General features: G+C 48.5%; 3 protein-coding genes across 3 annotated transcripts; 1 reads left to right on the forward strand and 2 right to left on the reverse strand.

Moving 5' to 3' along the window:
• Positions 1-294: 294 nt before the first annotated feature.
• N7479_001505 (putative GTPase activating protein (Evi5)) lies at positions 295-5,854 on the reverse strand (the record flags this gene model as incomplete). Its single annotated transcript, XM_057249202.1, has 8 exons — positions 295-384; positions 438-1,272; positions 1,333-1,948; positions 2,004-2,227; positions 3,003-4,352; positions 4,413-4,769; positions 4,832-5,442; positions 5,507-5,854. The coding sequence occupies 8 exons, from the start codon at positions 5,852-5,854 to the stop codon at positions 295-297; spliced, it is 4,431 nt and encodes a 1,476-aa protein (XP_057113634.1).
• A 2,119-nt stretch (positions 5,855-7,973) lies between these two features.
• On the forward strand, positions 7,974-13,519 carry N7479_001506 (DNA topoisomerase 2; the record flags this gene model as incomplete). Its single annotated transcript, XM_057249203.1, has 3 exons — positions 7,974-8,051; positions 8,116-8,448; positions 8,516-13,519. The coding sequence occupies 3 exons, from the start codon at positions 7,974-7,976 to the stop codon at positions 13,517-13,519; spliced, it is 5,415 nt and encodes a 1,804-aa protein (XP_057113635.1).
• A 664-nt stretch (positions 13,520-14,183) lies between these two features.
• N7479_001507 (uncharacterized protein) lies at positions 14,184-15,937 on the reverse strand (the record flags this gene model as incomplete). Its single annotated transcript, XM_057249204.1, has 3 exons — positions 14,184-15,418; positions 15,468-15,587; positions 15,640-15,937. The coding sequence occupies 3 exons, from the start codon at positions 15,935-15,937 to the stop codon at positions 14,184-14,186; spliced, it is 1,653 nt and encodes a 550-aa protein (XP_057113636.1).
• Between the last annotated feature and the right edge of the window lie 1,033 nt (positions 15,938-16,970).

A 16,970-nucleotide genomic window follows, 5' to 3' on the forward strand; every position in this document is an offset into this window, starting at 1 on the left:
TCTTTTCAGTTTAATGAGAACTACGCAGAATGTTCTTTACCAAATGTTCATGAGTGAAGCTGAACCTCCTTTTGTGCAATCTTTAATTATTTCTTCTGCTTTATTTTTAGGCCAAGTAAAGATAAACTGGTTAGTATTTGGAGAAGGAAGTAGAAAATTTGATGCTCTCACAGATCTGAAAAAGCTGAATATGTCCTTCTCTATATATATTAATCTATATTAATCTATCAATTTGGGGTATATGACCATGATCAAAACAAAAAGCGAGTTAGAAGCGGGCGACGGGGCAAAGAATCAAGCACCTTTTGTCTTCACGGACTCGAGGTTCTTAACTGGATGTAGAAAGATAGGAGGAAGGCAGAGCCGGGGGTTTGTTTTCTCCCACTGCATACAATTAGCACTGGAATATATCAAAGACCAAAAGACCAAGAACTCACCTCTTTCGCGCCATCAAAGCCGAACCAGGCTCTGTATATTCTCTCTGCGAATTCAGAGTTAAACATGAATGTCGTGTTGTATATGATATTATCATGCTTGCCCCAGCTCCAGATACTGTCGTGCCCAGCGTTGACCTTGCCAGGTTCACCTGGGTTGGCGTGGCGGTTCAATTCCTCGGGGTCCCATTTGGCATTATGGTACACCGGTTGAGGTATCTGGACCGCCTTCAGACCGTAATACAAAGCCCAGGATATAGGAGACATCTCGGATGCGAGTCCAACTCCGGAATCCACCTTATCCTTATGCAACAGGCCGAGAAGTCGCGCCGAGACCCGAGACATTGCCACGACAGCTGCCCAGCGTGGGGTCTCTTGGTCTTGAGGGAAATTGAAGACACGGTCACGGAAAGGCCAGTCCGTATCAACAGGATTAAAATGCGGCAACCAGGTGATCAGATCGGCTTCTTCGCCCACACCCCAGCTCCCTGGCTCATCTTTTGGATGTGGCACAGGGGGCAAAATAGCTTGCCCTTGAATGTCGATGCCTTCTGCGGGGCGGGGGCCCCAAACACTGCTGTTGTCATGGCCGGGCATTCCCTTGTCTACCTTCTTCATGAACTCTTCCCAGGTGCCGTGGACAGCGGGAATATAGAAGTGGGAGTTGCGCTCCCACAGGTACTTGCGTGGCTGTTGTTTCGCAAATTCTGTTGCCTTGTGCAAAAGGTCGTACATATGGCCGGTGTATCGCGAGTCCATCTCAAACTGCCAGATGTAGTCGTACTGAGGGTGTAGTCGTGAGAAGATCTGCGTGGGCTGGAAGTACTGTAATATAGCTCTAATAGAATGTCAGTACGGCAAATTTTCAAGGCTAGCTCTGAAAGCCCCGGGTACATACACGTGAACATCAATCCCAGGATACCAGTCGTTCAACATATCAGCGTTAAACCAAACCGCCAGGCTGCGCAGCTCCTGTGGCAAATGTTTCTCATGGAATTTCTTCCAGGCAGCATCATCAGCCTCTTTGGGCAATTCCTCGCCCTGGCAGTCAATCAGGAGAATAAGCTCATATTCCGCACCGGAATACAGTGACAACTCCACAATCATAGATCGAATGTGATACAAGTCATTCTCAGTGTATTTCATGCCGATCCAAGAGCGCAGTATAACGGCTGTCCGGGGTTGGGTCTTGCTTGTTTCGTTCAAGGGCTCTCGAGGCTGCAAATCCGAATCCAGTGACTTGTATAAAGCGAATATCTTCTTTTCGGATCGTGGCGTGCGATACCGAACGATATTGCGCTTCAGGCACTCATTTTGTAGATTGGCCCAGTTCACCTTCTCCCAATCTATTTCGGCGGCCTCGTTGGAACCGAATTTACCCTGCCAATCCTGGATTTGGGTGGATTTGTTGCCCTTTAGGTAACCATATGCGCCATATCGGGAGTAGCGATCGGCACAGAGACTGTTGTTCAAATTCCACGACTCATACGATCCAAAAATTGGTGTTGGGAAATCTAGCCTCTGATGATTAGTTTCTCCCGTCGGCGCTTAAAATATTCCTCTTCGCACCTGAAGTGTTCCAGCGAAACCCGCTCATCATCATATCTTCATCTTTGCGGCTCAGGAGTCGCCCTTGGGGTCCAATACACGGCTGGTAAGACCCCTTTGATGTCGATTTCCATTCCTCACTATCATAGTTTGGATAGGGGTCGTTGATCACTTGAGAAGAAATTCGATGTTGACAAGCATAATCGCTCGGGAACGGGTCAACGGATTGTTCTGTAGGGGTGGCGCTGATAAAGATCAGAATTGACCAATTGGGGGGAGGGATCTTCAATTACTTTGACAGCTTCACTTGCAATGGAACTACTAGAGCTTCTCTAGAATAAGGAATAATCAAAAACACCGACAGGCACACAGCGGCGGCAGCGAAGCGGCGCCTTGAAGAACCGAAAATCCACCGCAGCAACACAAAGAAATGCATTAGAATCTAAAATCTGCAGAAGCCAAACATTTAATATGGGAGCCTCGCGCGTTTTGTACTCTCTACTTATTCTTGAGGCCCTAGTGGCTTGGCTCGGCTTGATCTGTTTGTTCGGCCAATAATAGACGGAATAATTCAGGGAGACTAGAGGGAGACTGCCGAGAGACTCCCGAGAGACCCGAACAATAAAGGGGAGGAAGACTATTGATTAAGGTAATCATGATTCCTGTTAAGTAGTATTTTGGCCAGAATGCAGTCTTTCTGGGCTGTTAGTCCATGAATTCCAAATTAGTATCAGGTGTCGTTGTTTTCTTATCTTGGCCGGGCCTTGGCCAGCATCCGGATCGTCCGGATCTATTGTTTCTCTTTTTATTGGTCTTGATAGCCCTAATTTCCATAGCCAGGCCAGAATATGTACTCGTCTCAATAGGATATCACTATGTACTTAACTACTAAATCACCAGGTTGGGCACAAAACATACCTCCAATACCAGCCTGTGATACGAACAATGCATATATCAAACAGCCATTCCAATAAGTTTACACGTATCTCTTCCAGAATCCCCATCATAATGGGATTTCACTAGTCAGTTCCAGCTCGTCGGCCCCATCCACTAAAAAATCCTCCACCGCCATTGCTGCTGGGCGGTGTCCCAAGTGTCTTCGGGCCTTCAATGGGTGTATTATTAGCCAAGCTGATCCGTGATTGCGACAGTCCAACAAAGGAATGGCGGCCTCCAGGATTTACCCCCTGAGAAGTCTTGACCATTTTCCGCAATGCATCCAACTGGCACTTTACTTCTTCAAGGTCTTGCCTAGCAACTGCCTCTGCCGTCTTAGCAGTTACCAACTCCATGAGTAGCTTCTCTTCGGCGGCAGGTTTGGTACTCTCCGTCGACAAAACGCTCTGGGGGCCCAGGCTGCTTGTTCGCCTGGTATATGTGGGGCTTTTTGTCGAGTTGGTGCGAGCTAGCTTGAACTCGCGCAGACCACTAGTAGGAGATATTGACTCCCCAGAGTCAACCCCATAACTTGTGTCTAGCGGCATTTCGGAGATAGGAGTTTTGAGAGTACGCAGCTCCCGGTTCATGCGCTCGAGTCGCTGTCGATCCCGATGACCGTCTTGAATGCGGCCTCGGGCTTCCCGTAATTGCTCCTTCAGGGACGAGTTCTCCTGTTCAAAATCGTCTATGCGCCGTGTAAGATTCAAGCAACGACCGGCTTCCACCTCGTACATTTCCTTCCACCGAGTCACATCGTCATTGAGTTGGAGCTTAGTCTGTGTGATTGAAACACGTTTTGGTTTGACCGATTCAAAACGTGCTTGAGCTTTTGTTACTAGTTCGGCTGGTTGTGTCTCAAGGGAATGTTCTCTGATTTGGTTCAACATCTCTTTGGCCAGGGTATGATCTTCCTCGCGCTCCTCTCTCTCCTGCTGCAGTTCACGTGTGAGGCTAGCTTGTTGGCGCTGAAGATCGCTGAGCGCCATCAAGAGGTCTTCAATCTGGGTGTGGAGGTCGCGGTCTTTGTGGTGTGAAGACATGATAGATTTAACACGCGATTTTTGACTATCGTTGTTAGCTGCAGCCGCTGATAATTCAGTGGCAGCAGTACTAGCGTCTGACGTGGTTTCAATGGAGCTGAGAGTGGAAGTCAGGCTCTGTTTAGAGGTGGTGCGACGAATAGTACTATTGCGACGTGACGAGCCAGTATTCGGATTGAGTGACTTGACTGATGTGTGAGAATTTGACGAGCCAGCCCATAGGCGCCCAAGGAAGCCAGAAGCCGATGCCTGCATCTGCGGGAAAGAGGGTCCGGCCGGTGAGCCTTTAGATTGGTTGTAGCTGGCTTCAAGGGTTTGAAGACTCTCGTTCGTCACGAGAGAAGTGAGAGACACGAAATCATTAACAAGATCATCAGCATTGAAGGCATATCTAGATATCACGGATTAGCGGGGTTCTTTGTTGCCAAGGTTTCCTTTGTGCAATGCTCACGTGTCCCATAAGCTTCGAGATAACAAGAGTTGCATCACATCCTCAAATTCGCTACAAGCCAAAATTCTCTTTTCGTTGCGTTGCATCAGGGAAAGTGCAACTCGCATCAAAGTCTCGCATGCCCCTTCCAAAAAAATAACATCATAAATTCGGAGAAGCATCGGCAGCGGACAGGCCACTGCAAAAAATGATAAGAACCACTGCGATACGTAGACCGGCTCAACGTGCAATGCTTCTAGGTGCTGGAACAGGACCGGCCTGTGTCGTGCTAGAAGATTTTGGAACTGATAAACATGAAGATGGAGACCCGAGAGGTCTGGAAGATAGCAAGATCGGAGGTTATAGTGATCCATGAGACTGCAATACGTTACACATTAGTACAACTTCTCCAAATTATATTGTTGTCCGAGGGGGCGTACCGGACAAGAACACAAAAGGCCTCAGCATCTGACATGTGCATGAGCAGAGGGCCTACAACAAATCCAAGACCCTGGCAGTAGCCAATCTTGGTATCATAAAGACTGAAGCATCGCAACACTCGGCCGAGCATTTGTTGACCTTCGCCGTTCGGGTCGCGGAACATTTCGACATTGGGAAAGCTGCGACCGATGTCTTTTCCGATCAACCCATCGTACGGACTGCTTTCGCCCGAAAGTCTCTGGAATTCACTCAGCAGATTAGGATCGCGTGCGCCCGCTAGGCTAGGCCATACCACCCCTCGCAATGGCGGGGGGACACCCCTTTGAATCTTATTCGAGGTCAATGTTGGTAAACGCTGAGCAGTCTGATGGTAGTCAGCAACAAGCGCAGCCCAAAACTCTAACTCGGTCATCGGAGGAGGAGATAGCTGCGAATATCGCAACTCTGCCCGAGCGGGATCCCTAATGAGCCGCTTGATCTGGTGTAATGACTCGGAGCGGGATTGCCGCTGGTGTATCTTGCCATCAGGAATCTCGGGTATCCGGGATTTGGGATTGGTCGCCAAAGCATTGTTCTCTTGTTCGAGTCGAGCGAGGAGTAGGGCCGTAGACTAAAATTAGGTCAAAGAATGTTAGCACCCATTCCAGAATTCTGTGGCAGCTTGTCACATGTACTTCATCGGACCCCTCCCCACGCGGTTCTTGTTCTTCTGTCTTATCAAGGTTCTCCCAATCCGCCTCGTTATCAAACATTTTGCCTGCCTGTCTCTGCCTATCTGTACCTCGGCTTTCGGGGGTAGGGGTGGTCCTCGTCGCGTCCCGTAGTGGCACCGGTCCAAAGGACTCCTCACTCTCCTTCCCGAGATGGCTCATCTCCACTGGGGTTGGAGGGATGTCAAGAGTGCGCCAATCCGGTTGGGTGTGCTCTGAACTGGACTGGTTATCGGATAACGCGACAGTGACCATCGAGTCATGGTTAAGCGCGTGGCTAACGGTAGGAGATGCTGGCTCGGAACCTTCCATTTTGATGCGATTCGAAAATATCGTATGTGATCCCAAGGATGTAGACGCGTTATTAATGTTGACAATGCTTGATATCGGAGGATAGCAGGGAGAGTATTTCAGGCGGGTTTCAACTGCATAGTTTATGCACTTCGGACAAAATTTCGAGTATTCAAGAAATACCAATTCCTTCCAGCAGAAGTGGGCCTGGATGTTGATCTAGACTTGTATCCAGTACAAGGAGAAAAGGCTGGTGAAAGGGAAAAAAAGGGAGTCAGGAGAGATCCCACCTATTTCACTAGCCCCTTTAGCTTTCCCCTCGTGGAGTCTCGGCCCCGTAGATCCTCATACACCGACTGTTTGACCATTGAAAAGGATATATTATGGGACTTTGGTGGAAATAACTATATTGTGCTTCCAAGATGAAATGACTATATTGTATATTTGTACTCCGTATCAAATATAAAGATATTAACTGTGTTAATTTCATTTGTTCACACTCATTCCCCATCCAAAGTTGGTGTCGGATGGTTTTCAAGTATATTGTAGTAATCCGTACTAGTATGTTTGAAGTTATGAACAATATGTAAGTACGGAATGTGCATGTGTCTCGAATCCCGTTATTTGAACTGCATATCACCTGCATGTACGCTCTCACATTTGGAAGATTAAATGTCAAAGGGGCACTGTCATTTTACAGCCCTGTATCTTTCATACATCCTAGGATCCATCTGTAATTTTTGCATGTCTTTCATTGGTTCATTTTTCAGATATGGTCAATTTCATTGGTGAGCCCCTCGGGCTTATATTGAAACGCCATTACCACCCCCTGGCTTGCCCGTTTCACTTCAATATTAAGGCTAGCCAACGTTGTTGTACTTGCTTCGTACCTTGGCTGGCTCGAAAAGGATTATATAAATCCTTGAAGACTAGTTACCTAAATTGTAGGTCGTACTACTCCGTACCGTCCCCTGGGCTCACAAATGTTCGTAGAGATCTACAGGACGTGGTCTATGCGGTCTGGCTGTCAAAGGTGTGATGGTTTCTAGCCTGCTTTTCGGGAGTTCGAGGGATTTCTCGGACTCTGGACGAGCCAGTTATGGTTGTTTAGTATCGTGTGACCTTTGGGTTTAGGGTTGCATATCCTCTTCACCAGGCGGTGGGGTGAGTTCCTGCGACAACTATGTACCTAGGTAGTATATAGATTTTTAGACCGATATTGATTCTCACATCCGCTAGAAAGAGACTTGCAACAATAAAGCCATGCATCACAACATTGACTTTATTTCAACCAATGGCCATTACGACAACCGTTCATTGTATCAATCTTGATAATATACATTGTATTCAGAATCACTTTAGGGTTAGAGGCGACCCCGCGGCTGGGTTGTAGACTGTAACTGTATATAACTAGTCCTGTTTATGAAAGTTGCTTTATATCATCATCCAAGTGTTCCTTGTGCAATATAAACTGACATACACTGCCTAAAAAGAATATGAGAGATTCCTCATACATGTGTTAGAGGGGACGACAAATAGAATTCAGTTAGATTTGACCTTCGAGGGAGATTATACGGAGTACTTGGTCTGGTTTTACCCGCCAAACTATATTTAGATCTTCACTTTGGAGTAGTGGTGCTAACTTCAATAAAGAATAAGGGATCTGTCACCTCAAAGCTATTGCACGCGGGCAGTAATCTGTAGATATCTGTCTTTATCTTATATTTCACCTACGAATTGATCTGAAGATGCAAACCATGCAAAGTGAGGGGAACTTCGTGTTTCCACACGTTTGTTTGTGAATTGCCTATTCGGGTCGCGTTTGTAGGCGGTGAGGAATAATTATGATCCGAGTGGTTACAAAGTGCCCACCGCCCCCCCTGTCAGTCGCGACTTCCCCGGGCAAAAAAACAACAGGCGCTTCCCCTCCGCGTTATTCTCTCTCTTCGCTCTTTTGCTTGCTTTATCTTTTTCCGGCTTGAGCATGCCGGAGTTTGATTGATTCATTCTTCAGCATTGAAAGATAGCATCATTCGTTTGCTTAACATCATTTGTTTGCTTAAATTTCGAGGCCTGACTTGGGCTCCTTTTTTTTACCCATAGCGTTCCATCGCGCTGAATTTGTTTACTGATATTTATCATGGATGATTCAATGATGGAAGACTCGGTCTTCGAGGATGACGGAGGTAGCTCTGACTTTGCTCCCGAACCTGCACCAGTATGAATTGCGCAAAGCATGTTGAAACCAGGCTTGACTTGGATTACTGACATTGTACCCCCAGAAACCCAAAGCTAAGCCGGCTCCTAAGAAAGCTGCTGCTGCCAAACCTGCCGCAAAAAAGACCACCCAGACCACACTGAAGGTCAAGCCTGCTGTGAAGTCAACTGCCACTAAGAAGAAGGTCAAGGCCGAGAGCGAGGACGAAATGTCCGATATTCAAATGTCCGATGCTGATTCTGTGCTCTCTCACACCCCTCCCAAGACTAAGAAGACGGCTGCACCTAAGAGAGCTGGCTCAAAGCCTCTTGCGGATGTCGAAAATGAGTCTCACGGAGGAGACGCTGCTGCTGACAGTGCGAGCAAGAGTGGAAATGCATCAGAGAAGTATCAGAAAGTAAGTTTCCGCGGCCTTTGGCTCGATATAATTTTGGCCGGATACTTATTTCTAATCTTTAACACAGCTCACTCAACTTGAACACATTATTAAACGTCCCGATACCTACATTGGATCCACCGAACGCACCACCCAGCAGATGTGGGTGTACAACTCCGGAACCGAGTCGATGGAGTACCGCGATGTATCTTTCGTCCCTGGTCTCTACAAAATCTTTGACGAGATTGTCGTCAACGCCGCTGATAATAAGCACAACGACAAGAATATGAACGAGATGCGGATCACAATTGACCGCGAGGCCGGTGAAATCAGCGTGTGGAATAACGGACGTGGTATCCCTATCGAGATCCACTCCAAAGAGAAAATCTACGTGCCTGAACTCATTTTCGGCCATTTGCTCACTTCTTCCAACTACGATGATACCCAGCAGAAGGTTACTGGAGGTCGCAACGGTTTCGGTGCGAAGCTTTGTAACGTTTTCTCGACAGAATTCAATCTCGAAACCCAGGACTCCCGTCAGAAGAAGAAGTACAAGCAAACATGGACTGAGAACATGACGAAGATGGGCAAGGCAAAGATCACAGATGCTAAGGGAGATGACTACACCAAGGTCACTTTCAAGCCAGACTTTGCTAAATTCGGCATGGACGGCATCGATGATGACTTTGAAGCTCTCGTGAAGCGTAGAGTCTACGATTTGGCAGGTACCGCCGATGTTGCTGTCAAATTAAACGGCACACGTGTCCCCATTCGCAATTTCCGAAGGTATATGGAAATGTACACCAAAGCTATTCGCAAGGAGCGTGGTGATGATGGCCCTCCCTCAAAGGATGAAATTATTACATGCAGCCCGGATCCTCGATGGGAGATTGGTTTTGCTGTTTCGGATGGTTCCTTCCAACAAGTCTCATTCGTTAACTCGATCGCAACAACCTCGGGTGGAACACACGTTAACTACATCGCAGATCAGATCTGTACCCGTTTGGCTGACCAGGTGAAGAAGAAGAATAAGTCTGGAGCAACTCTGAAGTCGGCACAGATTCGGAATCACATCTTCATTTTTGTGAAGGCCTTGATTGTCAACCCGGCCTTCACCTCCCAGACCAAGGAACAGTTGACGACAAAGGCCAGTCAATTCGGTAGCAAGTGTCCCCTCGACGAAGATTTCTATAAGAAGGTCTTGAAGACTGAGGTTATGTCAAATATTCTGCATTTCGCGGAGCAAAAAGCCGACCAGATCTTGAAGAAGGGTGATACTGGCCGACGCACTCGTATGAATAACCCGAAGTTGGTCGACGCCAACAAAGCGGGTACCAGAGATGGTCACCGCTGCACCCTCATTTTGACTGAGGGTGAATCAGCCAAGGGATTGGCCATGGCGGGCAGAGCAGTTGTTGGACCAGACTTGTTCGGTGTTTTCCCCCTGCGCGGAAAGCTTCTTAATGTCCGCGATGCTTCTTTTGACCAAATTTCAAAGAATGTAGAAATCCAAAGCATCAAGAACTTCCTTGGTTTGCAGCACAAGAAGGAGTACACCGATACCAAGGGACTGCGATATGGCCATCTCATGATCATGACTGATCAGGATCACGACGGTAGTCACATCAAGGGTTTGCTCATAAATTTCCTTCAAGCACAGTTCCCCAGCTTGCTCAAGATTCCTGAGTTCCTCATTGAGTTTATCACACCTATTATCAAAGTTTGGAAGGGTGACCCGAAGAATCCGACCAAGCAAAAGTCGTTCTTCACCATGCCCGAACATGATGAGTGGCGTGAAGCTCACAAACACGAACGCGGCTGGGAAAACAAGTACTACAAGGGTTTGGGAACCAGCACCACGGATGATGCCCAGGTCTATTTCCGCGACCTCGATCGTCATCTCAAGGAGTTCCACACCATGCAAGAGGGTGAGGATGGACTCATTGAGCTGGCTTTCTCCAAAAAGAAGGCCGATGAACGTAAAGAGTGGCTTCGTCAATACAAACCTGGCACATTCCTGGACCATTCGGTCGCGAAGATCACATATACCGACTTCATCAACAAGGAGCTTATCCTGTTCAGTATGGCGGATAACCAACGTTCAATTCCTTCCGTTGTGGATGGTTTGAAGCCAGGTCAGCGCAAGGTGCTTCATACCTGTTTCCGCCGCAACCTGAAGAAGGACATGAAGGTGGTTGAGCTGGCAGGTCATGTATCCGGAACGACAGCCTACCACCACGGTGATGTCTCCCTTCAGCAGACCATTGTTGGTCTTGCCCAGACCTTTGTTGGCTCCAACAATATTAACTGCTTGGAGCCCAGTGGAAATTTTGGTAGTCGACTTCAAGGTGGTGGCGATTGTGCCAGTGCTCGTTACATCTACACTCGCCTGTCCCCCTTTGCACGCAAGATTTTCCATACCGCCGATGAACCATTGTTGGTATATAACGAGGACGATGGCAAGAAGATTGAGCCTGAGGTCTTTATGCCTGTCGTCCCGATGATTTTGATCAACGGCGCGGACGGTATCGGAACTGGTTGGAGTTCGTCTATACCCAACTACAATCCCGAGGACGTTGTGAACAACCTTAAGCGCCTGATGGCAGGCCAGCCTACTGAGACAATGCAGCCTTGGTTCCGTGGCTTCACCGGTGAGGTTGTGGCCGTGGGTGGGGATCGATTCAAATTTAGCGGTATCATCAGGGAATGTGGTGATAAGGAGGTCGAAATCACCGAATTGCCTATTCGAACCTGGACACAGGATTTCAAGGACAAGCTGGAGGAGATCATCAAGGCTGAGAAGGTGCCATCCTTCATCAAGGATTACCGGGATTACAACAATCATCTCAAGGTGCACTTCATCATCCAACTCGATGAGAAACACATGAAGGTTGCTCTGACTGAAGGCTTGGAAGAAAAATTCAAGCTGACCAAGACGATTGCAACAACCAATTTGGTTGCTTTCGATCCTGAGGGCCGCATCACCAAGTACGCCACTGTCGACGATATTCTCAAGGAGTTCTTCGTCGTCCGTCTCAAGTATTATGAGCGACGCAAGCAATTCCAACTTTCCGATCTACAGAGAGAGCTGGATAAGCTGAGCAACCAAGCTCGCTTCGTGCAGATGATTATTGATGGCAAATTGGTCATCTCCAAGAAGAAAAAGCCTGTTCTCATCACAGAACTAAAGGAAAAGGGCTTCAGGCCAATTGCCAAGGTGGCCGAGGCTGCCAAGATGGGTGAAGATGAGCCTGTGGTAGAAGAAGCAGAAGAGCAAGAGGAGTCAGATGACAAGGAAGCTGAAATTTCATCCAGTTCATTTGACTACCTTCTGGGTATGCCTATGTGGTCGCTGACTCAAGAGCGGGTGGAGAAGCTCCGTCGCCAGATTGGTGACAAGGAAACAGAGATCGATGTCTTAATCAAGCTGTCCAAGGAAGACATCTGGACCCACGATCTAGACGAGTTCATCAACGAGTGGCGCTTCCAGCTCGAAGATGAGGATCGTCGAGCACGCAAGGTGGCTAGCATGGGTCGAAGGACCTCGACTAAGCTGGCCACTAGCGGTGGTCGCGCTGCGGCTTCGCGCAAGCGTAAGGCTGCTAATGGCGATGATCCAGACGATGAAGACTTCGGGGGCCCCAAGACGAAGAAGGCTGCCGCAGCCAAGAAAAAAGAGCAGCCCAAGAACAGCTTGATGAATTTCCTCAATCAATCTTCGAACAACTCAACCCCAACTCCTGCAGCAGATGGAACTGGTGACTCGGATGATGAATTCAACATGGACATGGAGATCCTTCCGAAGAAGAGCCGTGCTACCTCAAAGCCGAAGACTCTGCCTAAACAAGAGGACGACTTCGTCGATATCGACGACATGCCCAATCCCTCACGGGCATCAGTTCAGCCAGCTGATGATACGATGGACGTAGATGTGGATGAGGTACCGAAGCCCAAACCAACAGCCAAGGCAGCGGCGAAACCAGCCGCTAAACGAGTAGCTAAGCCCAAGCCCAAGGTCGAAGAGGACTCGGATGACGATTTCTTGGAAATTGCCAAGGCTGAGGCTTCCAAGCCCGCAGTGCAGCCCGGTCGTGCTCGCAAACCTGTGAAGTACTCAGCGCCTAGCGACTCTGACAGCGATAATGGTGATGATCTTCTTGGAGACGTTAGCATGATGGTCAAGGGCATTGGTGGTGACTCGGCTGCTGATTCTCGACAACTCTTCTCGGAGCGCCCCCGTTCAGAAAGCAGTGCCAGCGTGAAGGCTGCCGCGAAGTCTTCTAAAGCCAACGACGATTTTGACCCGGATGAGACTGATTACAGCAAGCTCATTCCTCAAAACTCCCCACGGCGCTCCATCCAGGTCAAGCCCAAGGACGTCAAGCTCGACGACAAAGATGATGATGAGGAAGAGGACAAGCCAGTCAAGCCAGCTGCTCGGGCCAAGCCTGCACCCAAAGCCAAGGCCGCACCAAAGGCTGCTCCCAAGGCCATAGAGGTTGACGATGATGAGGAGGAGGAGGACAAGCCAGTCAAGCCAGCTTCACGTGCCAAGCCTGCACCCAAAGCCAAGGCTGCGCCAAAGGCTGCTCCCAAGGCAATCGAGCTTGACGACGACGATGAGGAGGAGGAGGAGGAGGAGCCAGTCAAGCCAACTGGTCGGGGTAAAGCTGCTCCCAAAGCCAAGGCTGCCCCGAAGGCCACTGCCGCCACCTCGGCGGCAAAGGGTCGTGGTCGCCCCAAGAAAGAACCAGCTCCCAAGCCCGCACCCAAGTCTGCTCTCCCAGCTTTATCCCCCGCGGCCAAGGCCTATGCTTCGAAGCAAGCCAAGACTAGCAAGAAGATCGTAGATGATTATTCAGAGGATGACATCGACGCAATGGCTAACGATATCCTGGATTCCCCAATGGGCAAGGTGAATGTGGATATTTCGGACGATGATGAGCCCGCTCCCGCCCCTCGTCGCGCCGCCGCAAGTCGTCCTGCTCGTCGTGGCGCCGCACAGCAGAAGAAGTCCTACGTCATTGAGGATGAGAGCGACGAAGAAGCATCGGCTGATGACTTTGACGAAGATGAAGATGAGAGCGACTAAGTAGTGAAATACTGAGGCCCAGAAGCTGATTCGGGATATTCTGCTTTTGTTTTGCAAGGCTCTCTATTGTGGTTTTATTTTATTTTTTTCATCTCCATGTCTTAGTTTATTGGTATTTTATGGAGATCTGGCAGAGCCAGTGTATGCAAGGCAAATACATATGTTTAATCTTTCAGTAACATCTAGTATCTGATATTTGGCCTCCATAGTATCGTTATTGTTCTTCTAGATTTAAAGACTAGAATGCAGTGATAGGCACTAACGTTGGTAAATAAGACAAACATAGGGAACTGTTTCATAAAATGATAGCTTCATGTCTCCAGTTTCCATTCAACACCTAATACCGTCCAGTCTAGCCCATTGCCCATCAAGGAATTATCCCTTAAGAGAACGAAGTCGCATTCGTAGCCTCAGACAGGCTGTTTGAAACCTTTGATAAAGTGTCAGCTAATCCTTCATTTAGTATTCTCAATCCTGTTTCATGCGAAATAAAACAAACACTAACTTGAACATGCAAACCATCAGCTCCAACTAAAGGGATCATCAAATCACACAAATATTCCTCACAAAATGCATAGAGACAGCACCGCCACACAAAACAAAATCCTTTAGCCCCTAGACCATAAACGCCATTCCCATTTCAAATTTGTAGCGTAATCAGTCATCAAAGTGAAGCTCGACGTCGCTTACGACCACGAGAATCGTCACCACGAAGAGAGCGAGAGCTGGAGGGTGAGATCAACTCATCATCATCCATCTCAGTCTCAGTCCCGATGCTTTCAAGCTCATTCATGTGCAGACGAAGAAGGGCTTCAGCAGCCTTGACTTCACGGGCGAAATGAGGCGACGACTGAGGATGCGCAGCGCGAGATTTCCGGCTGGGGTACTTCTTAGTCTGGGATCCGGGAGTTATAGAACCGTCCTTGCTAATCGAAGCTCCACCGAGGGTTCTCTTGAGAGGGGGCCCACGGTAGTCTTCATCATTAGCATCATCCATTTGCCAATCCTCATCCGAGTCAGTTAGGTCATCATAGTCACTTTGCATGGTATGCACGTCTGATACGACGTTGCTGGGCTCTTCGAGCACACCGCGCTTGTCGGTTTCCATATGTTCATCCACAGAAGGACAATTTGGAGTCGAGTACATGTTTGATGAGCCATCGCTTTCCGTGTCACTGTCTTCGCTGATTCCCCCAGGGACATTCTCCGGGCGCATAGCATCGGAGATAGCACGGAGGATAGTGCGAGGTGATTCCATCCGCGAGCGAGGTATATTGGAGCTGCGAGGGGGGTTGATGGGTGTGAAGGTAGACATCGGCGACTGGCTCTTGGGAGACATGCAGTAAGGTTCCATAGAAGAGTCCCTGGCACTGGGACTACTATCTGCATATTTGGTACGCGGGATCTTGAGCGGCGGGAGTGTCAAGGATGACTCGTGTCGGCTCAATAATCCCATATCGTGGAGAAGAGTATGTGTTGAGGAAGGCACATTGACTACGGGAGGACTGGCGTTGGTGCTAGACTTCGTCTCCAAAGTGCGATAGTAGTTGGAGGTATTGGTGGCACGCTGCACAATCTCTGGAGGGATGACCATGCGGCCGTGGCTTTTGCGGTCTGTTGGAGGGATACACATGGCTGGGAATTCGGTGCCAAACAGGGGAGTCAGGGCATATCGGATTTTCCAGCAGAAGGTCGTTGCCATAGCTCTGGCGGCTTCGTAGGGCATCCAGTATCCTATGTGCAAAGCAAAATGAGTATTAGCTCTCTCTATCCAAGGAGGCAGTGGGCAGGATATGAGGGTATAAAGATCATACCTTGAGCGGAAAGTGCCCCGCCAGTGATGCTGTGGCAGATATCGCGGAGACCGGGGTTCTGGTTTAGCATCTTGGCTGGAGTGGTCTATGGCGTGTTAGAAATGCCGAATATATAGAAGAGCTATCTTATCAACTTGCCTTGGAGTAGCCGTTGCATTTGAACAAGTGTGTAATCCGAACAATGCCAATATTGTAGTCCCACATAACATGCCATTCCTTTTCTTCGCCGGGTATTTGGAATGTGTATTGAAAAACTAGATGGAATAAGTCAGACGTGAATATCAAAGCATGTTCAAGGGCACTTACCATGGAAACTATCTCGGCCGGTCTTTTCTTGGAAGGTTTTCTTGTCGCTGGCATAGGGGATATGACGAGGATAGTCGGCAATATTGCCCATGGGACGTAAGGAGAGCTCTCTGTGAGCCTTCTCTAACTCTGCATCTCTTTCCTCGCAAGGAGGATAGCGGCACTCGCCTTGGATCTTGCCACGACGGAAGATTGGAGCGTCCTTGGCCATCTTCTGCCGCTTTTCACGTGAGAAAGGGAATGGATAAGGAGATCGCCTTTCAGGCTGAGGATTCAGAAGGGATTTGATAGATAGCATTAAGAAGTTCAAGTGCTAGCCTTGAAGGAAGGGGAGATTTGAAGAAATACGGAGTCTCCGGGGGAAGGAAGGAGCTTAATGTCTCTTGGAACAAATGGAGTTTTCCAGAAGGACTGAAAGACAGAGAAGTCAAACCTGCGAGAAGCAACAAAGTAAAGCAAGACAACCCAAGACCTTTGTTCGAAGGTTTGTTCTGTACAGCGTCTAGAGGTGAGCACAGGTGTTTTGTTTGTTGGCAAATACGGACAACTTTCGAGGAGATAGGAGACAGAGAAGACAGCGGTGAATAGAAGAACTCGGATCTGAGAGTGTCTGACACTCGGAATGGAAATGGGCTTCACCGTTACTTTACCTCTCCCTCTCTCTCTATCTCTCTTCTCATATCACAAGGGTCCTTGTTGAAGTCGGACGAGTCCACGGGCTGTTTGTATCTCCGCGTGGGAGCGAAAGTTCCAATGATCTTCGACTCTGGACTGATGATGCAGTGCGCATTGATTTCCATTGATGCCCCTGGAAGCAATTACAAAATACAGAGAATTTGAGACCAGTGTCTCTCATATCTCGAGGTATAACCTGTTTCACATTCACTAACTGCGACTACCCAAACATCTCCCCCAAAAGAGATCAGTGAAAGAAAAGCATGGCAGCAACCGTTTCAGGGACCATGTGGATATCCTGGATTTCCTTTTGGAAACGCAGAGAGTCACCGCTGCATGCAAACAGCCCGTTACAGTGATAGGCACGCACAAAGCACATACTACACATGTATACTATACTCAAGTATGTTAACGATGCCCTAATATCCCGGGGTAGAGAGCTCAACCGTTGTCCCACCGTATTTCCTTCAGAATCTTATCGAAGAACCCATGCCAGATCTTCCTTGGCACCGGACTAGAGCTAGGGTGCTGCAGTAACCGGAGCATTAGGATACTAGTTCAATGGTCCAATAAGAAGACATATACCCCATGGTGGCTCGACAGGATGGGCATCAAAGAGGTCTCAGACCCACGGCAAGCTGCAGGGCAACTACTCC

The sequence above is a fragment of the Penicillium vulpinum genome (genome assembly GCF_028829585.1).
Source record: "Penicillium vulpinum strain IBT 29486 chromosome Unknown utg000001l_segment0_segment0, whole genome shotgun sequence".
Lineage (NCBI taxonomy): Eukaryota > Fungi > Ascomycota > Eurotiomycetes > Eurotiales > Aspergillaceae > Penicillium > Penicillium vulpinum.